We start from the raw sequence: 25,516 nt of genomic DNA, 5'->3' as shown, positions 1-25,516 counted from the left end.
GCGAGTAAAGGTCGCCCCTGATCTTGCTACAATATCGCTGGACTACGTGCCTTCACACAATGCCATGATAGTGAGGGCTTAGAGGATCAGTGCAATTATTTCCTAATGTCTGAAAGGCTTGTGCTTACCTTTCAGTTTCCAGTAAAGTCAAAATGTAAGTAAAACAGTTTTTCCCACATCTTACATCAATGTCACGTACATGTTCTTTGAATGTTGGCTCTGTTTCTTCATCTGAATTAGATAATTTGTTTTTGAGTGACATATTCAAACCTGAGACAACATTTTGTTATATTAGAACACCACATCTCCTTATTATTTAATTTTCCCTGTCAGATTTGTCGGGTTGGACATCACCAGAAATCTTACCATCTCTACTGTTTATTTTAAAGTAAAATATATACGTCAGCAATTCCTGGCAATGGTGATTATCATATTTAGCCCACAGCTGCACAGTTAAAGACGGGTTATGTTTGCCTCGCTATTGTAGGAAAGTCAGCTCAGATGGTTGGGATATGCAGATACAGAAGTGCAGATCGAATTCAAGCTGGAAAATGGTGGAAATGAATTATGGGCATGTTTCTGTGTGTCCTAAAACCTATTATGTTCATGTGCTATTCCTTTGAAGTATACATATTTCACCTTAAGGCTGTTTTTTTTTTTTTTTTTTTTTGCCTGACCAGTGTTGGTTTGTCCTGATATGTTCCTCATGGAGATCAGAGGAGAAAGTCCACATCATGTACTGGGGCACTGCACCATGATGAAAGCACCAAGTTGTTGTGCTGTATGATCAGTCTGAAAAAAGCACAGGTTTCTTCATGAGAGCTGCATGGAGCTCTTATTCACCATCTGGACTTCATCTAGAACTGAAATTCAAACATTATGAGTGTAGAGAAGGAGCTGGGCAAGCAGGAATACAATTGTTAATGTAAAGGAAAAGCCCTCAAACTTCATATCCTTTTTTAGTCAAAATGCAATCGCCTGGAGGGCAAAAATTACAACCATTTAGAATCACTGAGCTGAAAGAAAAACATTTATGTTATTGGATGCATACTTTGCAGCCTAAAGCTGAGAACTGCTTAATGAGATTCAATCAGTCAATTAGCTTGGCCGGACATGGAGAGGGTCACCAAGGAGAGGAGGGAAAAAGCTCAGCATAGCATGTTCTGAAGAGGATCTATTTATAGATTATCATGGGAATATAAGTCCCACAGCCGCCCCTGCAGACTGTATGTTAATGCAATCCACTGTATCACGCAAACTACAGTATACAGCTACAGCATACAGCAGCAACACTCAGGCTTTGATACGTCGCTCGAGGTAATCGTTACTCTTTCTAAAACGTGTATTGACATGTACACATGTTCCACACAGAGTCTTTATTTATTCAATGTACATTGTTACACAGCCTGATAGTACCATGCGGATAAGAAAAATTACTCTAGGTGAAATATGCTGAATGGGATGCTCCAGGCTGAGTTTCCCCCAAATAAAACAAAACAAAGAAACAGTCTTTACTTGAAATCTTCTTTGTTCCATCTACTCACAAAGTTCATAGAGCTTACGTGCTTTTGGGAAACTCAGTCCTGAGAACAGACATGGACAGATGGAAGATACAGCTGTGAGGATAAATACAAAAATGTATTCTAACACAAACACCAGCTATTGACTTTATGAGATATGTTAAAGTTAAAAGTTATGGCAGGACAGAAAACAGACCTTCATAGCTCTTGTTTCTTTAACTCATTTATTGATACAGCAATCAAATAATAATAATAATAATAGTAATAATAGGATGCGTAATGGAATTCACAGACATGTCATATGGTTGACAGGCTATTGCCTTGCACCCCAACCCCCCCACCCCTCCCACCGCCAGCCTGCTACCCCCACCCACTGCCATGACCACAACCCCTGAAGTTCGGGACAGGTATGGATTTGTTTACATGCAAGTGCCACACCATCGCCACTGCGCCGTCGCTGCCACCGCCGCCTCTGCACACGATGGCAGAACAACAACGTGGCGCTCACTAGGATTTATCGTCATGCTTCTTCTTTTGGAACTTCCTGAACTGAGACTGGATGGCGACGGCCGCCCTCTCGGTCTCTGGGGCATCCATGTCAATGTCAAAGTCCTCCGGGACGTCCTTCTTGGACGCATCTGGAAAGAACAGGAAATAAAGGCTGTGACTCACAGCAGCACACAGAGACAGAGCTGGACGCTCATCCACATCCCTGCCCAGGTGAAGGATATTAAGGTGTTTTGTCCTGAAAGCATGGCACTGTCACTTCCAAGGGTAGAGGTGCATGTCCCACTGGGGCCACACATAATAAAGAAAAAAAAAAAAAAAAGTACAATGTTATTGGTATGAAAGTGACTTTGGACAGAAAAATCTAACAAATGCTGTTACTTTCAGTCAGGGAGAGGAGATGGGAGATTTTGTGACTGTACTCTTCAACAGTGACCACAGCTCGGATACATTTTGAGATGCGTCATCTAATAACAACAATAGACAATGTAAAATAACATGAATTTACCCCGACGTTATTTGTGAGGAAAACCATGGCAGAGTTTCAGCAAGCCAGAGTGAACAACGCAGGCCATTACTGCATGCAATAATATTTGCAATATTTTCCGATGACAGTCACTTTGATATCACAGATTTACAGGGACTGGAAAATCACATCTACCTTAGAATACTTAAAAAAGCAAAATAAAATCTGGAGTAAAATAGTTTTGGATTTGTGAATTTCAAAAACAGTAGTATAATGTTGTCTGAAAGACTAAAATGTGCACTCCCTTCTTAACCCCATCCCTTGTCACAACAGCAAGACAGAGCCTTTGAAGAGGACACCAGCACTTGTTTTGCAGGTCAAAAGGGCAAAACATACATTGATCTCCTATTCCTAATCCCCTCTGGAGCTCAAGCGCCACTGACTAATGGGACATGACTGTAATCTCACTAAAAAAACAAATGAAAGCTGGCTTCAATAGGCATTTCTGCTGATTATCCAAAGATTAAAAAATAAGAGTATTTCAGTCTCGTCAATGCAGTCTGAAAGGGTCGGGGCGAGGGCAAGTAAATAAGAATATGGCATTGATTACACATGAGAATTTTGCTTTGAATTCATCTACTGTCAGTATTTTTAATTTAAACCTACTTTGCTGATGTTTCGTCTCAACCTGAAATCTGAACCTATAATTATGGGATAGCAGCCATGGCTGAGACACTGTTACTCCACCGTTCACTTTCTTTATATAATGATTCACTGCATCATCAGCTTTTGATACAGGATTTTTTATATGACAATAAATATGTTTGACAGTTAAGCATGATATGATTTACTGTATATTTTCTGAGGCTGTGAGGGCTTGTTTACGTTAGTAATGTAAGAAAACAGCTATATTTGAGATGTGAGGGTTTAAAAAAGCTCAGTTTTTACGGGACATAACATTATTAAAGAATATACGCAAATACAGGTTTTGGGAATAATAATCTAAAAGTAAGGGAGGGATATTTCATCTCTTAGGGTTATGTCTTATTCGTGACTTCGATTGATCTGCCTGATTCTGATCAGCAGATCATGTTATACACAAGACTGCCAATGAGGAGGGGATGAGGGAGAGGAAGATAGACAGGAGTAGCAAAAATCCGAAAAAGCAACTCATGTATTGACTGTGCAGCTAATCCCCAGGGTCCCCCGGGGCTGAGCTTGAGTCTCTCTCTCTCTCTCTCTCGCTGTTCAAGGAGGAAACACTAACTGCTGTGTCAAACCTCGCTCCGAGTCTTGCATTAATTGATATTGAATTTTCCAGTGCTCTAATGCCTGCTGTTTTCATCCCAGCAGCATTAGCTATCGAGCTGTGCCCGCCACCGTGTCAGCACCAGACGTGTTCATAATCTTTGTACAACAGAAGGACAAAGAGGCCGTTGACAAAGTTTGTTTCTTTAAAAGAGGGATCGGCTGTCTGTCCTTGCGATTTCTCCCGGGACTCAGGAGTTTATTTTAATGTGCTGGTGGGAGGATTGTCATCATGGGCCGAGGGCACATGAAGGTTTCAGTGTGGTTTCACAGAAATACATGGAATGAGCATGATTTTCAACAATGCATCGCATGGTGGTGCACAAAATGGGTTAAAATTATGTGCCAGTACCACAAAAACAATGCCAATGCAAAGTCAATTAGGATCCATCTTCGTGTTGGACACACTAATTACAGAGTGACAACGTCTGGATTACAACACTGATGGGGAGGCAGGTGGCTCATTCAACACGACTTTCACTCGGGTTCGAGGCCAGTGTGTTTGTTTGTTGTTTACAAAGTTATCTTTCAAGCGTTATCTTGCTTATTTCCTATGGTAACGTTAGTTTACTAACATCAACCATGACTTTTCCCTAACCTTAACCAAGTAGTTTTGGTGCCAAAACCTAAATCCATGAGCTTGCTAACATTTGCTGGTGGTGTCACATAATGTGTCCTAATTGACTTTGCACTGGTATCATTTTACTGGCAAGTAATTTTAACCCATTTTGTCCCTGCATTACATAATGCACTGTTAGGGAAGTCGTTCTCATTTCAGGTATTTCTGTGAGATCACATTGAAACAAACAAAGTGGTAAATACTACTGGGAAAATCTGACACTCGTCTGATACCTGTAGTCTGCCACTGCAGCCCATAGGATCTCTTTATTTTTAAAATATATCAACAGCCACAAAAAATATTTTTAAAATACTTTTGAGCTCATTTTATTAATACACAGCCAAAAGCAAATATGTGACAAGTTTATTCATGACTTCAAACATCGCAAGTAGAATCTTACAATGAGCAATTGAAAGCAACAATACAGCTGTGACTTTAATCAGCTTAAGGCCCATGCACATTAAAAGATAAGTACAAAAATGTGGGAAAAAAACATTTTTTTCATCAATATCAAAGTGATTTACTTAATGGAGAGAGAAAGCTGCTGCGATGGCTTCATTTGCTGAGGAATTTATCACAGATGCTGAGCAACAGTGTAATGTTTTTAATGGTTTTCAATGGTTCCGTCTTTGTATGTGCTGTATTCGGTTTTCAGAGCCCGCCTGCGCGTGGAGGTGGAAAGAAAGAAAGGAGACAGCGGCCAAGTGTGACAATGATGGATCACACTGCCATGAGGATCGCTCCAGGATTCATCCATTCCTCGGCAAGCACAACGGATTATCAAACCTATCACCTCCGGCAGCATTTGCAACGTCCCTGTCCTCACCTGATGGGTGTGTGTTGTCTGCAGCCAGGGTGCCTTTCAGAATGATCTTTACCATGCTTTTAGCAGGGTGGAGAAATATGTGCATATTTATGGCAGTGACATGTAACCACTGGAATTGAAGACTACATGTCATCAGTTTAGGGCTCAATAGATGCACTTTATTAATTTAGAGTCATGTAGCCTGCTCTGACAGGTGGAATAGGGTCATAAAGGCCATGGAGAGATGGCCATCTTTCAGAATATTTGGTAAATCTGCTCTGACACCAGGTGAAGGCTAGGATCATTTGTTATTTTCACCTCTGAAATCCTGTAAAGTTATGGACGAGATTTGTCCAGGAAAAGGAAACAAGAAGAGAAAAGAAAGTCTTTAAGAATATGAGACATGAGCGACACACAAGTTTCTACAAAGCAGAATGAAACACAATTTTAAAACAGCGTTCATCAGTGTAGATGAATCTGTGCCTGTTTAGGAAACTGTAAGGAGAGAGCAAATTACCTTTTCCTGTAAGTGAAATTTAAATGGCTGACAATTTAAATTTTACCTCTATGGAAGCTCAAGAACAGTCAACAACCAAACTGCTTTGAGGTCCCACTGTCAACACCACTTTCTCACTTTCATTTAAACAAACAAACAAAACCAAATTGGCTACAGTCATTATTTCCGTCTACAAACTGACTAACTATTTCTGTCTAAAAAGTAACAAAAAGTAAAAAACGTATTTTCAAGGAGCAATTTTAGCTCTTGACAACTTTATCGATGTTGATGGCTGGGGAAAAAAGTACACCGTACATGTTTTGACTTGTGGTGAAATCCTATAAGGGAAGCTGATGTTGGAGAGTGACTGCTCCTCAGCTCTTGTAGAGGTATGTGCGAAAAGTTTAAGTGCTCTAAAAACAGCAAAATATATATTTAAAAAATGACACTGATATGGATACCCATTGCATGAGTTACAAGTACTGTGCTGTGTGTTTCCCATTTTCAAGTAAGCTGCCATCCTGCTTTAACCTCATGCTGAGGTCATTTTGAGCACACACCACTCCAAACATAATTGAAATCTATGGGTTCTTGCTCAAAATTAACTAGCTCACAACGTTGCTTCCCCACCAATACTGACCTCTGACCTCTGTGATCGATCAGTAAGTTCCCTGCAGAGGTTGAGGCAAGTACACATAAGCACATAAATCAAACTGCAGGGATGTTTAACTGGTGAATGTGGATGAAAATTAAAGTAAATGTTTAAGAAAAGCAGATCCTGGCAAGGAAGTTATTGCCTGTGGTTTACACATGACAAGAGAATTTCTGTTGTCATACTTGGTTCTCCACATTACTGCACAAAAAAAAAAAAAAAAAAAAAAAAAAAAAAAACATATTTTGTAGAACAGAACCAAAAGAAGGGAAATGCAATCTCTTGGAGGATTTTTTCCTAGATTTTCTTGCTCTGCAGCAGTGAAGTTTTACCCCCAAAATGGTACACTTTTTGCTCTAATGTACTCACTTTAATCTGTTTTTTTTGCAAAAAGCAATGCTAATCCTAATCCCAGATACAAAAAGTTAAAATGTTGGCAGTGGAGAAGAGGGCGAGTGGTGTTGCTCCAACATCAGAGGGGTCATAATGCGCTAAGTATAAGACAGCCACCATGAAAGCCAAAGGATTACATGAGCACTAAGGGGCTTACACCTTGCACCACAGTATTCAGAAAGTGTACATATGTTTGTGTGTGTGCATGTGCAAACTCATTAGTGCATGTGAGTGTGACATGTAATTAGCATGAGTATATGGTTCATAGGGCAGAGTGTACTTGCCAGTGTTTGTGTGCGTGTATAGCTGCGATAAGGTCAGGGAAACACAGGCTTATGCTTGGCGTGAGAAAGATCACTGGGATCAATAGACAGAAATACACATACAGCATTGTATTGATTGGTACTGTGCCCTTGGTTTTGCAGTGTGTCCACTTTTATTCCACGCTGGGGTGGGCTTTTATTTAGCATGCTAGAATTTGCCTCTGAAACATGCTAAGAGCAGAGACACAGTGTGCATTTACCGGCTAAACTACTAACAATATCTGCCAGAATAAGATGAATTCATTATGTCTATAATTGAGTACAGTAAAGCTAATTAAAAAGTATGTAGAAAATGGGTCATCCTGCTTCACTTTGAGAGCTTGTCGCAAGCTAATTATAACAATAAGATGACTTTGATCTCTAAGGTGAGCCACTTTTACGCCTGTGCCTCTTTGAAATCAAGAGAGCGCTGCACTGCACTGCAGTTTCCACTCTCTCCACTGACAACGTCCATGCCATCTTATTCATTTAGATCGAGAAACGCAGCGGCTTTCAGCCAGTGCAGCTCTGTGTGAATAAGCCAGTATGTTGGCTTTCACAGATCAGATCCGTAATATCAAAGGATTATCGAATCATTCTCCCTAATATTCCTATTAGCACGGTTTGTTTGTGGGATGTCAGAAAGCTGCAGTAAGGCAGCGCTGTCCCAGCTGTTGCTCTAATAGGGACAGCCTGTGTTGTGGTTGCTCTCATAAGACTAGTGAACATATGGACCATATGGCACAAATACATGGCAGCTGGGGTCCAACCACGCTGACCAATGTCACACAGCAGACGACTGAGGGCTTCTGCAGGGCAAAGGGACCCAGCGTCTTAAGGGATACCAAAATATTGGAGTAATATTGGCAGGGGGGGCATTCCTGCTTTATTAGAGAGTCACGGTGTAGCAAGACAGAAAAGACAGGGCAGAGAGAGGCAATGACACACAGCAAAGGGTCTGGGTCGGATTCGAACACAGTCCACTGCACATTAGGTGGTAAGTGCAGTGATATGAGATACAAAAAGATTTAAAGATATTTTCTCCACTTACCTGCAGTGCAGACTGTATCTATCCGAGTTTTTCAGGGCGGATAGATACAGTTTGCTGGTGTTCTTCAGCAGGAAATAGTTCCCAATTAAACTCTTTGCCCCTGAGGGCTGCAGACTATGTCGGGTATCTGTGTCATTGTTTTTGGAAAGAGCTGTTGCTCTTGAATTTTCATAGATCAGTTTTTGACAGTTTGACCTCCCGTCCAGCCTCATTGTATTTGGGTGCCACGGGACAGGATGGAAAGCTCACCCAGGCACACAGAAACTCTCTGGAGAAATTGACTGTAAGGGGGGAAAGAGAAAATACGTTCTTTATATTTTGGATGAACTGTCCTTTTAATACTTACTAACATACCTTATCGGTTTCTTTCTTTTTCTTTGGTGTACTGTCTTGTACTGTATGTGATATCAAAATAGGCTGCCAACAGGGGGAGGTTAAAGGGCAGCGAACACGAATCCAGTCACAGCTCTGAGCTAGTAAAAACAACCGCACTTCCCTGAGAGCAAGACTTTTCTAAAAGCAGCCCTCGCCAACTGTAAATGACTTTGTGCTCCAATCCGGTTTGCCCTGTGTCTCTTGAGGCACAACAGGGGCACGACGCAGCAAAAGCCAAAATGCCTGCCAGCGATTTAGATTTCAGCCTCAGTTTAATTCAGTTACATCCACTTGATAATCCTTTTCATTTTCCAATTTCCTGCCAATTCAGGGAGGGGACGGGTGGGGGCATTTATCAGATAAACAGCCTTTTCTCCGTCCGTTACGTGCTTCACAAACGCATGTGCTGTACCTACGCAGTTCAAAATGACTGTGGCTCCAGGGAATATGAATACATCTCTCCCTGTGGATGTCCTTGAGCCGGTGAGAGGCTGCCTCTAAAGACAGTGTACTGCTGTGCAGCGAGGATATGTAGAGTGGGCATGAGTCAATAGCGGTGTTTCTCCCCCCTCCGTCTCACTACAGAGCAACAGTCTGCAGACACGCTGGGAAGGCAGTTTTTCCAAGCATCAAATTAATTGTCAAGGTCAGACAACAAAGCGTTTCAAGTCTTTTGTGTTGCATGTGCGCATGAGTGTGCGTGTGCGAATGGGTGTGTGTTTGCACGCGCACTCAAGCCTTTGTGTTTACCTCCACTTTCTCTTTTAATTAAGTGGATACAGAGGAAGGTAGATGCGAATGCTGAAGGCGGTGGAAAAATGGGCTCTCTCTTGTTTCTTTCACCTCAGCCAAAAGCTAGAGGTAGTTTGGATTCCATTAATTGCTGTTTCTAAATAATGTTGCTGAATAGTGACTGTGTTTAAAAAGGACATTTCTTCTTTTCTTTTCCTTTTACTTATTCCAACACAAACATTGCCCACCTGATTTGAGTTTAAAGCCTCTTCCTGGAAACACAGTTAGTTAAGGTAGTTATTCACCTTCAGTAATGATGCGATTACTGAAGGTGGCTGTTATTCTTACATAAAATTACAATAGTACCACATCCTTTCGTTCATTTCCGTATGTGAGAGTGAGGGCTCCCCATGTGATTATTATTTCCTTGGTGCTCTCTTTAGATTGAGAGGTTGAGATAGAGTTTCTAAAGAGGCACCACCAACGCTGATCCCCTGAGTAGCTGCAAGCTAAAAGGGGAGTATAGCCAGTCTGAAGGGCATCTGTATCACAATGTTTCCACTATATGTAGGTTATTCAACCCTGGTGTGCACAGTGACATACCGGGTGGGACTTTGTAGCATAGCTCATTTGAACTTTTGGGTATGTGTGCATGCACAGAGTAACGTTGGGGCACTGTAGACAGTAGCACATACCTCAAGAGCTTTCATTGGTCGGCGGTGAGAATTTAAGGACATGTGAAAATTTTCATCCTCTCAAAAAATAAACAAATGAATAAATAAATAAATAAATAAAACAAACCCTTGTTTCCTTATGCAGTTTGAGCAGTATGTAAAAACTGTTTAAAAAATGTTAGTGACACACACCTGTACTGAGAGGCAGCTAACTGGAACTGGGCTTGAAACACAATTTTCAAACTAGTCACATACAGTATATGAATATGAGCCATACCTTAATAAAAGCCAAATTTTTAAAATAGCATGCTAAGTGTTAATGCTTCTTGAAATATCCTCAAATTTTCAGAATCCTTGCCCAGATTCATCTGGACCAGGCCTGTAAACTCGAAAAAAGAGTTGTGCATTAGTGCAACATATGGATGAAATGTAGAAATTTCCACCTGCTTGGATGTTTTCAGTTGTAATCGCCCCCAGAGAGTATGGGTGCTCCTATTTTCAGTCACTCTTAAACACTCAAATGTCAGCTTTAGTCACTTTTGTTAACTTCATTAGTTGCTTGGTTAAGGTTAGGAAAACATCTTGGGTGAGGTTAGGAAACTTAACATAACTTCACTAGCTGACATTAGCACTCGATCATAGGGCTTCAGAGTGAAGTTCTGTGTGATTGACCTATCCACCACCCCAACCATCTTTCAGTGTAACCAGCTTTGTCTGTGTTTATACTATGTCACATACGCCTGGCTCCAGGTCAAATTTGATTAGTTAAGATAGAATGACAATAGGAATAGATGATAACAGCCTTCAGCGTACATACAGAAAAGGTATGCACATGTACAAAAGTCACCAGAAATTAGTTTTTAAAAGCAGATACTCAAAAATGTCATCCTGGGTGAGCATCATGCCCGGGGCCCCGCCCAAAAATTCTGCAGAAGTGCCCTTTTAGAGACTGTCACCTCTGCCCTTATCAGAGTCTGTGCATGCCACTGCTGAATGATATGATCGCTCATTAAAAATGACAAAAAAAAACTTCAGTCACATCAGCCTGACTCGTCTGGGCACTGTGCTTTTGACCCTGTCATTCCCACTTGTAACACTGATGGTCTTCAAATTTGGGTAAGAACACCAGCTGAATGCCTAATGTGTAAAACAGAAGGAGACCTTACTAACCCAAACCTCTTGGGATTGTAACGTAATTTGCTATGCAAAAAAAAAAAAAAAAAAAAAAAAAAAGTTTCAGATACCTGGAATACAAAACTAACCAGCTCAAACGCAACGCAAAATATGAAATGTGTGCCAGAACTCCATCCAAGGCAACTGATTTAACACAATTTGCAGCTGCTACATAAAGCAACGTGTGAAATTTCACAGTTGTCCACAACCAATTAAGAGAATGCATAATTGTTGTTGAAGGAAAACACAGCATCTGCAAAAACTGTTTTCCTCAAATTGAGATAAAGGTGCATCTGTGCTCACTGTCAGCCAGCGTCTTTTTTTTGTAATTTTAAAATTGGTTGTAATTGAAGCCCAGAGGCTCTAAAATTCCTTTAGTGTTTCCACTAAATGACCATGAAAAGGAAAGATGTAAAATCGCCATTAGACGGTTTTCCAACCACAGCAGCTATATTTAACTGCTTTAACTAGTCAGATCAGGCTTTTGATTGTGAGACAAGTGAGTTTCTAATGCACTAATTTCCCCAGAAAATGACTTCAGGGTTTCCAGATGATTTCATTTCATTCTGACTCAACTTTATTGATTGGCTTACCTCTTTTCATAAAGCGATCATCCACACAGCTATTTGAACACTGCATGATTATCTCACAAAATCAGGACAGCTTGTTCTCTATGATTCCATCCAAAATAGGGATCTAATGCCGTGTCAGGAAGTTGTTATCCCATAAGCCACATGCCAAATCACCACCTGGATTTGTTTCAGCGGCGGGTGGAGGGGGGCAGCTGCAGGGAGGATATTAGTTTTCCTGTTGGGCTTTTATTTGTTTTGCTGTGATTTGTCTAATGACAAAAGGCTCAGCAATAAATATGATGTCGAATGCAATGCGCTTGGTGCATGGAGGAACCACCTCCCAAGAACACATTATTTCCCTCAGGACTGAACTGATACAAGCGATCTGTCTTCTCTCTATCAGGGAGGCAATCATGAGAGACTTTTACAGATGCTGACAATGATCTCCATTTTGTCAGCCAGGACATTAAAGTTGAATGGTACTGAAGCAATCCTCAGTTTTAGTGATTTATGAGAAAACTGCAAACAGATTTGTGAAATATGCAGTAGTTCAGCTGAACTCTATTAAGAGAAGGATTTGCCATCAGGGAATGGTATCGACTTCTGCGGTGTTGACAATTCCCACATTATCTTGGGCATTCCTCACAGGTCTGTCAGCCACTGCTATCTGATATCAGCTGTACACAAGGACACCGTTAATGACGGCACTCTGGTATGAGCTCATGCGCTAATTAACACAGTCATGCCTTTAAGGTAAGATGACATATGGCAGAGATGCAGAAAATTGATCAAAACGACAAATGACCTAATTGAACTTCCTGTTGTGAAATCTTCTCCATGTCACATCTGCGATGACAGAACACTTTGAAGTCTCGGCAGACCCTGATGGGATTTGATGGAAAGCCCTAGGGTCAGCTGCCCTTGTGTGTGTGTGTGTGTGTGTGTGTGTGTGTGTGAGAGAGAGAGAGTGGGTGTGTGCGTGCATGAGCTCTGAAGGCAGCTGTCCTTCAAGCCCTGTTACCATCAATCATGTGACATATACAGGGAGAGAGAGGCAGGAAGTCAGCCTTTTAAAGCTCATCTAAGATACATGGGCCATTAGGTAAGTTTTGCTCTGGTTACCCTCTCTCTTTCCCTTTATTTCTCTCTCTCTCTCTCTCTCTCTCACTCACTCTCTCTTTCTCACTCGCTCTCTCTCTCTCTCTCCCTTTCCATTAAGGTAACTGTGTCTGCCAGCCTGCCAGCTATTGGTGCTATTTTGAAGAATGGTGCAAAAAAATCCTGCTTTAAAATGCTTACACAGCGCTGGCTTCATTTAGGGCCTATAATGCAGAACGGTCCGGTATCACTGGGCACTCAATCCCATGGGGCAACACATTTGAAAAAGCAAGCCTTAGTGGAAGCGGCTCTGCTATAGTGGAGGATCTTTAGGGGACGCTATAGCACAGGGAGCGATGACTTTGAATTTTTGATGATAAATGAACTCTTCTGAACCACTGAGCTATTATAAATGAGTGTCCGAAGCATAATATTGCCCATGCAAAGGCAAGGTAAAAGGTGAGTTTTCTGAGGTGCAACATCATAATGTATGCCTAATTAACTGATTTAACTGTTCCTCCGGTATTTTAAGTGTTTATTTTACCTTGTCCTCCAGACGTCTTGTTGTTGCCAGCAGCTGCCCCAGATCCTTGTCTCTGCAAGTAAAAAACAAAAACAACATAAATAAAGAATTAGGGCTTTTCTGCAATAGCTGAAATCCCTGAAACTCCCCCAAGATGATGTGGGCTTTTCCAATGATCCTGTCATTGTCATACTCTAGCCCAGAGTATGGGCTGCCACTCTGTGCCCTTTACTAATTAAGCCGCGTCCTCATGATCGTTCTGACATCTGAGCGCTGACATGCCACCTAACCGCTGCATGAGTGCCGGCACGCTCCCTCGGGCCTCTTCTCTGGAAAACTTTGGCCAGTGGCATTTCTTCCCTGCTAACTGCATGTGTGAGGCACAGGAGACCTTGCAGGTTTACAGCTCCGTGCCAGAGCATGAAAAGGCCCAGAGACAATATTATAATTGAGAGTGACACGTTACCTGAGGTGTCGCAATGCAACATTGTGGAAATCAGAAATAGGAAAAACAGATGAAAGTGTACCAAAATACATTACAGCGTTCCAAGTGGAATTGGATTGTTTTAAAATACAAGCATGTTTTTGTTTTTGTTTTTCTGTTTATTGCTCCTTATACTAGCCACATTGTGGTGTTTTGATTATGAAATAAATCATTAAGAGGGGCTAACACTTCATATTAAGGTTCTTGTAAGTGTCAGTTAATAGGTAATAAGGCCCTTATAAGTCCTATATAATGTTTATTAACATAAATAAGCATTTACAGGCTCTGTGCTTTTTGTGGATCCCACATCTTATTTGATCATTACATGTAGTCAAGGTTAAGCATAATTCATTTATTAACCTTGTTTGCAATTACCAGATCTGAAGCAAGAACAGTGCGTATTCATATATCCTTTATTATGCACTTATTAATAGTTAACTATGCTTTTTGCAGCTTCCACATCTAGAATGACCACATATGTTCAAGGTACAAGGCACATGTGGAGCCCGGTGCGTCTCATCGCCAACACCAAAGGTTGCCTTGGGCGCTGGTATCAGATGTGAAGGGACGGGGAATGTGTTGTTGCTCACCAGCTCATACATTTTTTAATGTATCTGCTAATCTATCCATCAAAAACAACAACAACAACAACAACAACAACAACAACAAAAAAGCTTAGTTAAGGTTTAAAAATGACATAATAGCTAAGTTAGTTAAACTCAATAAATTTCTTTTTTAATGCTTTAAATAATTATAAGAAACTTCTAAGTCTTTTATTAATGTCCATAAGCATTTTATAAACTGTTAACAAGTTTTTATATGTGCTTATAAATGCCTTATAATCTAACAATAAACATGATCATAATGCTTTCATTAATACACTTATCTAGCCTTTTTAACACTTAACTAATGTCTATAAGCATCTTATAAAGGACTTATAAGGCCCGTATCACCTATTAACTACCACTTATTACAAAGATCTTAATATAAAGCATTACCAAAAGGAAAAAAAAAAGTCACTAGATTGATATGGCCATTTAAAACCTTTCAGCTGTCAGAATGCATGCATTAACACTTGTTATATTTGCCCTTGCTGGCTGTATGGTAATCATAAAATAGAGTTGCTGGTTTACTCGCATCTATTATTCATCACTTCATCATGAGATACAGAGGTGTGTTCGAGAAATGGACTCATACATCTACTCCACACTGCCTGAGGGGCTTGTTCTCCGACCAAAGGAAAATAAGGGTTTACAAGGTCTCACCAGGTCCTCTGTTACTCTGAACTCAACAAATGACTTCTCCTATCTGATGAGGCGTAACTTTGCACTTTGCTGATGTAACACAGTCATTATCCCAACGTACCAATGCAACAACATTCATCCTAACAGTCAACTTTCATTAGCCTGCCACCATTTACGCATTTATTTGCCATGCCATATTACCTCCATCTGTATTCCAAACGGGCTCTCTTTCCTCTTATTAAATTGCAAATAGGCACTGATCTCTAGAGACATACTGGCATGAACGTGCTATGGTATATTTCCCATTTCCTCTGATCAGACACAGGCGCAAGTTTATCAGTGTACACTTAAGAGTGGAGTAAGAGAGCTGGGGAAATAGAAGAAGTGTATTTTCGAAAGGATATATACCCAGCTTTTGAACTAATTGCTGCGCCAAAGATTTTACAGTTTACGGTGTGGCCTATTTCAAGACCTTTGCTTTACAGTAAAAGACTTGTTAGATAATCCATATTTTTTAATTTTTGACTGATGAATTTAAGTGACAGTTGTTTTCTATGAATGGAGATACCGTGTTGGGAGGAATCCCTTCTGCTGAGTCTGCCTAGAGTGTGGCATGGTTTAGCATGCGGGTGGAGTGAAAAAAGGCAGCGCAGGGAAGACGATATTGCATTAGGGAACCGTACATGAGTGACACTCTATCTCAATGAGCAGATCTGGCAAGGCTATTCTTAGAATCATATAATGCACATCTTTTTAATATGCAGCACACAGCGGAGTGAGGGAAAACAGGAACATCACAGGGAATGATGAAGGACTCAAAGAAAGCATACCAAGGAAGGGAAGGAAGGATGGACTGAGGAAAGGAACGAGGAAGGGAAATGGTGAAAAGTTAGATCCTAAGCTTCTTATTAAACGTGCAGCATTTAGATGGCACAGAGGAAACATGTGCCGGTGAGATTACTGCAAAAAAGTGAAATAAGCAGGTGAGAAAAGGAGATGCATTTTTTAAGCTGTGTATTGTCGGTCGCCGGTTGACAAAGTGCTCAAGATGAGCTCAGTAGCATACCCAACAAAACGATTTGCCACATGGCTTATGGTGAATTATGCGGATGTGAACCTTGCAGCACAAAATGCATGGCTAAAAAATGCTTACTGACAATTACACTAGCAAGCGGTTCTGCACATAGTTGCCATGCTTGGAAAAATAACTGTCGGCTTACCACAATGCTCAGTGCTATTACAGCTAAAAACATGATAGCATCAAATCATCCTCTTGTTTCCTCTTCCTTCGTATCTACCATGCTAATTCAGCATTAACTATCCCACTTATAATTGATGTCCCTAGGCCTGTGTTTGGGACTGCCTTGGTGGCCCATTTATCTTCACAGTCACAACCAAATTGGCTGGTGGGATTCGACAGAGACAGAGTGCAAATGCTCCAAACTCCAGCACTCTGTCACTGCCACAAAACTTACAAAAACATTATTTATTTATGTACATAAATTTAAAAGTGGCCAGGCTGGAGAAAAGGCTCCTCTGTGTAACTTTCCAACAGCTGTCCACACAAGTTTGCTGAAACTGATGTTGGTAATAACATAGCATGTCACAGCACCCGGTCTCTGAGACAGGACTCTGAAACTACATGCAGAAAAGCCAGGAGACTGGAGGCTTGAGAGTCCCCGTACAATCACTCCATTTGCCCATTTGAAGCTGGGGGTGAGTGGAAAACTAGTTGTCAGCTCGTGTTTCCATACACCCAATGATCAGCTGGTGGGGTGGGGTGGGGGGCCTGATGAGGAGAATCTTCCCCCTCTGATCACTGGAGGAGAGTAAGATGAAGAGAGGAGAGCAGAGGGGAGCACGATCAATACCTCCCACTCCAGTTAAGGCATATGTATTTGGCATGGGGAAGATAGATAACTTGGATGAACTCTGTGACTGCCTGCTCTTGTCTGGCAAAAAAAACAAATAAATAAATAAATAATAAAGTGAGGAAGAAGCGAGGGAGAGAGGTGGAAGCAACACTAAGCAGACTTTTCAAATGGTATTCCAGATCCTGATGCTACAGAAAACACACAACCCAGGCCTTGAAACGTCACCCAAACTTCTCCAATGTTATGGCTTGGTAACACTGTAGCATGAAAGCATAACAAAATAGAGAAAAGTAAGTGAGAAAAAATGGATTTCACCAATTATTTGAGGCTTTGAATCTGGGTGTTTTATTTTGTACAGTATCTCATGAGTCATTCTGTGCCTCATGTGTGTTTCAAAGAAACATCACATGGATTTTTTTTTTTTTTTTTAAATCCCAGCACGAATGAATTCAGTGAAAGCACTGGGGAGTTTACAGGGTGACAAAAAGGAAAAAGGAAATGGTTTCATTTAGGTAGCTTGTATCTGGCTGCCTCCTTGGGGGATTTAGTCTTCAGCTATTCTTACCTACGCTTTCACCGCAACCTCTTCACAGCCCTTCCCTTCTTGTTCAAAGGTTTCCCATTTGGTCATGTCAGAAAGGTTTCCATGCTTTAATAGCTGAGGAGGCGAGAAGGCGTCGCGCTATGTGTCCTCTTTTCTGAGCTTCTCTCCCTGCATTATTAATCCAGCGCTTTCAATGAATTTCAAACAGGGTGTACAACGCTTTGATGCTTGGGAGTGGGACGGGTGGCAAGGGGGTTTGAAACGTCCTCAGAACCCCACAGCACAACACACACGTGCCTTTGGGGAAGAGCCATCTAATTTGAGACCGGTCTTTTATGGAATTTTGAATTTCATAAAAACTTGTTATTCAATGCGTCTGGGATGAACAGTGTTACTGTGTTTGTTTACCTGTCAGCATGTCAGAATGATACCTGCTCTCTCCTAGGATGCTACTTTTGTTCAGCCTGTCAGGAAAAACCCAAAGTGAAACTTTCAACCTCAAAGACTTATCAGAGCACACAAATGGCTTAGTGATGTTTCACATCACAGTCAAACTGCCAGGATGTCTTCTGGCCTCCCTGCAACTCAAAACAATATCAGCACCAGATAAGGAAACTGTTTTGTTCTTGCTTGTTACTAAAACCAGTTCAAAGAGAAGAGCTGAGTCTCCACATCAGGCTCTTGTAATGGCCATGAAATGAACTGGTGCATTGGTTCATTGGAGCTACCAATACGCTACACGGGTCCCATTACTAGCACCAATGCTTGCTGTGCACTGCGCTCCATCAGTGCCCTTTGTAAACATAAAAACTTGCCCTCAAGCCAAATCAAAAGGAAATTTGTTATTCATATGTGTTTATGGGGATATGATGTAACACTGATGAAACATTTCCGCATTACTGCAGCAACATTGAGAAGATAATATGCATGACAGTTTACAAAAGGGCACAAAGAGCATGTAACCGCCTGCCACAGCTTCATATTTTGACCTCTACAATATTTCAAGATTCCTTAAAGATTTAAAATCTAAATAAAGACATTCAAAAGGAGATTCTCACGCTCCATTTAAGGTTGTCAGTGATGAGTGATATGCTGATGACACTAGACTGTGAAGACACAATGATACAATGTAATACAAGAAGCCACTCAGTAGAGTGCAGACCTCCTCCAAGGTCGCAGCTACAAGTTACAGCCCTGTTTGTGTTAAGCCACGCACCTTTTGGCCAACCAGTTTGAAGAGTTGGTTGGTGCCGCCCTGACCCAAGACCAACCGTCCCAGTAGCTTTTATAAGTTACATAAATGCATTTGGAAACTATGGCCTTGTTTGAGTTTAGCCCCGCCCCTTTCTGGCAATGCTGTTGTCATAGGACACAACTCTTTTGGCCAATCAGTGCTGAATTTTGGTCAGTGCCGCCTGCACGCATGACCAAACTTTGTGGTGTTCCAGATTCTGTAATGTTGCATGGACAAGTTTGGAAACTACAGGCCTGTTTGTGCTAAGCCCCGCCCATTGCCATGTTCCTTTGAGGCTGATTGGCCCTAAAACTTTGTCTTTACTGGCCAATGAGTAACTTTCTCACCAATTTTTGTGCAAATCTATCAAGTACTTTCTGAGTTATCCTGCGGAAAGACGGACAGACAGGAGTGATCACTGCTGTGGTGGAGATAATTAGTGTCCCACTGACAAACAGGTTATATCACAGTGCTGCCTGTTTTTTAGCATGGCGACCATGCATTCACGAGTTGATCTACTGGGTTTCAAATGTTTTCATGAATGCAGAGGTTGCATTATTCTCATTTGTGTCACTGCTGTAGATACGAGCACAGCCTGGCCTGGTAATCACGTCATAAACACTGAACTCTGGACAGCGCCTGCAGGGCTTTAACAGGTTATAATGTGGAGTTAAACGTTTGACATGACAAGGAGTCATTCTGTTTCTGGAGGAGGGGGGGTTCTCAGATCATGGCAGAGGTGATGAGAAACTATAACACTCCGGAGGACGGGGGGAGGTAGCATTAAGGCTGAGTAGCTCTGGGGCTGAGCCAAGTGTAAATTGCAATAACAGCAGCTCGACAAGTGAGATTACTGAAGGGGAAAGGGGCTATCCTCACTCTGCAGATACCCTTGCACGTGTGACCACACACACACACAGACACACACTGACATCAGCGCAGCACACATCAGCACACATGCACACACAGATGCACTGAGTTACACAGCCTATGAGATATGAGATTGAGCAAGATCGAGAGAAACCCATCAAGCGCAAAAGACGATAGGAGACAAGAGGAGACAGATAAATGTTGTGCCTCTCACTAAGCATCGGACTAATAGGCTCAGGGTCAACGTGAGTGTGTTTATGTATCTGTGTGTGTGTGTAACACACACACAGATACATAACACAACGCAACAAACTACTGTAGCACACGATTTGCAAATTCCATAGTGGCTACAGCAGAATTTGTGCCTCCAGGCTTTCAATTAGGATACTTCAAGGGGAAAACACAAACACACACATGCATGCATGCGCGCACGCACGCACACACACACACACACACACACACACTCACACACTCACACACACACTGACAAGAATCCAAGCATGGACACGCATGCACAAATATCCTCACAAACAAAGACAGTGAGCCAAGCAGAAGTCGTGTGTGTGTATGAGCACATTGCACATCAGAGAAATGTAAATATGTTTTATTTCTGAGTGGGCTCTGGCATTCATTGGGGACGGAGAGGCAAGAAGACAGAAGGAAGGAGGGGGAGCGAGAGAGAGAGAAGAGAGAAGAGAGAAGAGAGAGATTCTTTCAGATGATTCCACTTCCTTTCATTCTGCCTTCATGTACCATCTTTTCCCACTCCAAGAAATACAGTCAATTCTCCTCTGCAGAATTGAAAAAAAATCCATTATTTTCTGTTTTTTCCCCTAGATAATCCTGCTCCTAATTGTAAAGATGGCTCTGACCATGTTCTTTTCAATCACTGTCTAGAATAATATCTCATTACTGTTATGGGAGTAATGCATTTCTTCCCAAAAGATTTGCATTCACCTACTATTTCAATCTTTATCCAGTTACACCATGTTAATAATGCAAATCCAGATGGACATGGAGGCTTAAAGCAGTGTTATGGCTCTACAATGTATGAGACATTGGTCTTAATGTAATCATTTTACTGACAATCAATGAAGATATATGACTTGGAAAGTGATTTTAAATCAATAGACAAACCACAAGTGTGTCCAAGGTTATTGGTGCTTCTGATCAGGTGGGCAGGCACCCAACAGTGCATAGTGACATATTTTGACAAGAAATATCATAAAGAGGAGTATAGTACCACCTAATACAGAATATAGATCCCAACTTCCAGGCTGAGGTCAAAATTGGGTTACAATGACAATTAAGATGTAGGACTGTATTAAAATCATAATCACTTTATCACCAAGTTAATTAAATGTACAGCAATTTGTCTCAGTTGTACTGGTGCATAATTATGTAAGCATCTTATAAACACTTTATATGCTGATGCAGAGATATAAAACAAGTCATTTAGTCTCACATTCAGTGTATAAAAATGCTGAAATAAGGCAGATAGTATCAAGAAAATGACACTTCATTCAAGAAAATTCTGGAAATAAGTTTACTGTCATTAGGTGACCTCATCCCACTGACACAGTTTGTCACTTGGTTTAAGAAAAACAACATTTTAACACTAAATATGAAACCAAAAATGGATATTCTTTGCGTTGCGTGTTTGAACTATTCAACCTGGTTGAAATCTTTCGCTGCCAGCTCAGAGTACGGTGGATATTGCTCTGCTGAAAGCCTAGTAAAACACTGTATCCCCTTTGATCCTTATACTCCACTCTCCTCCTCCCTAGCTCTTCAGATATCAGCCTGCTCATCCTCACTCTGCAGGCAGTGGGAGTGGGGTGTGAGTGTGTATGTGTTCTGTAGTATGAGTGTGTGTGTGTGTGTGTGTGTGTGTGTGTGTGTGTGTGTGTGTGTGTGTGTGTGTGTGTGTGTGTGTGTGTGAGTGCAGGGTTGTGTGTTACTATTCATCACTATGTATTCCATCACCCACTACATAAACCATTCCATCATGATGGCTACAGGGCATGCTGAAACATTGCCATATCAGAGCAGGGTCATTAACTCCTCCCTGCACTTTTATTTTATTTTTTTCCACGGTTTTCTTTCTTTTGGTGGGCAGCCAGGACACTTCTGGTTCAAACAGAAGAGGGAGTGGGTAGCTTCTTATTGGTGCACTGCGGTACAGAGGCCATAATTATCACAAAATGCAATCAGCGAATCTCCATGAGGCCTTTTTCTATGAGGAGGTAGACAGGTTGACCACAACATTATTATAACCTGAAGAAAGCCATTTGCAAGCCCCGGAGAGGCGAGAAGTACTCTTAAAGGAATGGTACACCCAGTAAAAATATGAATTTTCTTCTTTAGTTTTATTCTTAAGTACTATCTTCATCATCCATCAAGACTTGAGAGTTCCTAAAAGTCAGTAAGTGTAATAAAAAAGTGTTTTAGAGGCTGAATTTTCTACAGTAATCCTTTCCAACAAGGCTGAGTGGGCTTTAGTTCCTCTTGTGCGGTAACAATATTGTCTAGACCCTGATAAGACCAACCAGCTGTCTGGCAAGGTGGAAATATCCCGCTTGTTGGAACTGAAATAGCTATTCAGTAGGTTTGACTAGTGCTGTGACGACATGTTAGCAAAAGTTTTCAAATGTTGCTCATTTGTTAAAAAACGTAAACTTTGGAGGCTTGTAGTAGTACAGCTGATGTGTGAAAATCCACGACTAGCCCTCACCTCATGTTAGAATGGTAACATAATCCTCAGTAACATGGTGGATTTATATCCAGGAATAGAATAAAATTGGATGACAGAAGTTTTTAGGCCTGCTAGCTTGGCTCCAGGAAAAATCAGCTTCACATAGAAAGACGATTCTTGAATAATGCAGCTTGGTCATGGCCTTATGCATCTGATGCCAACACCAAAAGGCACCCATTAGAAGCCAAAGGCACCCATTGGCATCAGGATGAGACACAGAGAATGTGTGTATGCAACAGGCCCTTCACCCACTGGAGTTCAATTCCTGCTTCCAGTGTCTGTGTTGTTGTCTTAGCCAAGTGGATTTGTTGCCTAAACCGAACCTTACTCTAACCTTAAGTAAGTGGTTTTGTTGCCTAATCACAACCACATGACACTGATGTGATAAAAGCGAGTAAGCGCGATGCATCTCATCCTGACGATGAAGGGTGCCTTTTGGCAGCATGAAAGGGATGTGACCAAGCTGCGGTTTTTAATGACCTGTGAGTTAGAGTGTCTTGGAGGAAGCAGGTATTTTAGTTTGCCATTCCTTTAAGTTAAGCCCAGCCAATCCACATATGCACAAGGTATAAATGACACTAATACTACAATCCACTTTTGCAGATCTCAACACTGGCAAGAGAACGCCAGCCCATTGAGACGCCATTACCATAGCACATTCTTTTGTTTGATGTTTCTCATTAAGCTTGTGATAATCTTTCCCATGCTAATGTGCTATTATGCCTTTGCACAGTCTGATCGAGGAATATACCTCCTCTGGGCTTTAAGGAAATAATGCCGGCTTTTGACGCATGTGCTCCTGTTAATCCCCGCACACAGCGTGCTGCGTGGGTGTGAGAACGAAACTGCAGGCAGGATGATATCTTTTATTATCATCAAGTCAAGTGTGGAGAAGGCTTCTCTCCTATAAGCGGAGCCTCAGGGACAGGTAGCGCGAGTCGGCACCGCTTCTCAGAGGGGGAGAGAGGAGCGGCTGATTTGCTTGTCATGAACATCAGCTGTTTGTTGGTGACTGGCGAGGCGGGGAGCCCAGTCACAGTCTGCCTGGCAGTGCAGAAGCTGCAGCATCTCCACTGCACGCTCCCATTTTCTTGGTGGCAGTCAAGATTCCTGAGGTGACAGAGTCTTGAAGTGAACAGTTGCCAGCCCCTGATGTGAAGATGATCTCACACATTTCTTATTTCACGCTAACTGTATTTTTGCAAAACAGCTGTAGCTATCCCACCGCTCTTTCTCTCCCCCTCTCTTTCTCTCTCTCTCTCTCTCACACACACACACACACAGATTGCAAGAGCCCTTGCATCTGGCATGGGAAACCACCTCCACATGATGCATACAACTGTCAGTGTTTTCCATTGAAGCTCTCGGTGCTTTCGGTGAAATTATGTCTCTGAGAAAAAAGCGGATGGGCCAACTGTCATACATCCCCAGAGTCTTTCCTGGCAAAGCCTTGATCAAATCACACACCACACAGACACACATACAAATGCTATATAATACTATATAACTAAATAAGATTTTCTTTGTCATACAGAAACAGCCGTGAACTACTCATCTCTTCATGGACCAAAAAAAACCTACTAAGGATTGCAGGAAAAATAATTTGTTTTGATCTTAATACAACTGACGTTATCGTGGGGAAAGAAATCTGATTCACACCAATTACGGCACACAGAGATGAGAAGTGGGGGAGAGGGGAGAGGGGAAAAGCACATTACAGCTCCTCTTCAAATTATTTTTTCAAACTACCGTCTGTTACACAACTTAATGAGCCTTGAAATTGGCGAGATTACATTTTCCTGCGTTTCTTTCATTAGAGTGGGTGTCAACAATCTCTTGGGATTGTTTTTTTTTTTTTCTGCAGGGACTGCACAAGCATGCTGCCGCAGAGCAAATCACGGTGCTGAAAGGAGCAACAAACTAACCATCAAGCCAGTAAATAGAAGAGGGAGTTCCCTGTGATCAGGGGGGCTTTCAGTTCAATCAGCCGTCTGATTTACAGAAGCCGAGTAGATGTTTTAGGTACACCCCGCTGCAAGAGATTTAATCTTGTGCTGGATCTGAAAATCCAGCTTTTACTTAAATTAAAGTGAAAACAATCTGCCAATGGAGTGAGGTAATTTCACTGCAGTTAACATCTCAATTTTACTTATTTCAGGAATGTCTGAAAATGCACACTAGACACTCTAGCAACAAGATTATTCTGTTGAATCATGAACCTCTTGAGCAACTGAAAGAAATAACATTTTAAGGTGCAATAAGAGATTAATGAATGGATGAGATACACACGTTTCGCAGGGCAGGGTGCTCCCACTTGTCCATAACTCTCTATACTCATAGACTCTCATATAAACTACATACACTTTATCTAAATTTAATTCATCTAATTGTATGTTGCTGGGACTATGAAAATTTACTATAGATTCCAGTGAATTTATGTAGTAACCACAGTTTTACTATGGTACTTTATGCTGACTGTCTTAACCATTGTAGTATTGTGGTTTTTTTAAGGTGTTTTATAGTATATATGATTAATTGGTGACAATACTGTGGAAAAATGGTGGTTAAACCATAGTAAAACCTGCTTACATTTGCTTTTGAAAGGCTATGAAATGATAAAAATGACTGCCTGTGTACACCAGATGGACTAATTTACTATAAGGAGCAAACTGAAGCTCAACTTTCACTCGCGCGTGTGTTCTGACTTGTATTAATTTTGTTTGCCATCGACTACATGAATCAGGTAGTAAAAATAGCTTATCGACTGGACTGCAACAGCAGGGCTAACCCTACAAACGTGACTGTCCGGCACCGTGTCACTGACTCATTGACTGAGTGATGAAGTGATACTATTGGTTGTTCTTTACGTCCTCAGGGTGAGTTTAGAGTGGCTCTACTCACTGACTGCAGCTCATCCCAGATTTATTGTCATGATAAGAACAGAATATTTTGCTGCTCTTGAATACTGAATGAAGACTAAAGGCTTCTGAATTCACTGACCAGACCATTTTGTCTATCCCATCCATTTAATTTGTCACATGACCAAATACAGTCCAGCCATATACAACGTCTTGCTGATCATTTATTCATACAGTGACATAAATCTGACATGTTTATATGGTTTCAAAACCTTCCTTGAGCAGGTGTGTAAGAACTTGTAATGATGAGATATTGGTCACCAAGGCATTACTGTGTGTTTCTTTAGGTTGACTCTGCAAAAATAAACTAAGAAAGCCAAGCAGGGC

At 41.4% G+C, this 25,516-nt stretch overlaps 1 protein-coding gene across 1 annotated transcript in view; it reads right to left on the bottom strand.

The window, feature by feature from the left end:
* Positions 1–1,888: 1,888 nt before the first annotated feature.
* The window catches only part of pcp4b (Purkinje cell protein 4b), a 42,039-nt gene continuing 18,411 nt past the window's right edge, over positions 1,889–25,516 (bottom strand). The window contains exons 2-3 of the mRNA XM_030067110.1: positions 13,288–13,339; positions 1,889–2,158 (exon numbers count right to left, since the gene is read on the bottom strand). Of these exons, the coding sequence (XP_029922970.1) occupies positions 2,028–2,158; positions 13,288–13,339 (183 nt within the window). The 3' untranslated portion in view covers positions 1,889–2,027. The remainder of the gene's footprint in view (positions 2,159–13,287; positions 13,340–25,516) is intronic.

The sequence above is a fragment of the Myripristis murdjan genome, chromosome 13 (assembly GCF_902150065.1).
Source record: "Myripristis murdjan chromosome 13, fMyrMur1.1, whole genome shotgun sequence".
Taxonomy (NCBI): Eukaryota; Metazoa; Chordata; class Actinopteri; order Holocentriformes; family Holocentridae; genus Myripristis; species Myripristis murdjan.
Note: the sequence above shows the minus strand (reverse complement) of the source record. Positions and strands in the feature narration are given on the sequence as shown.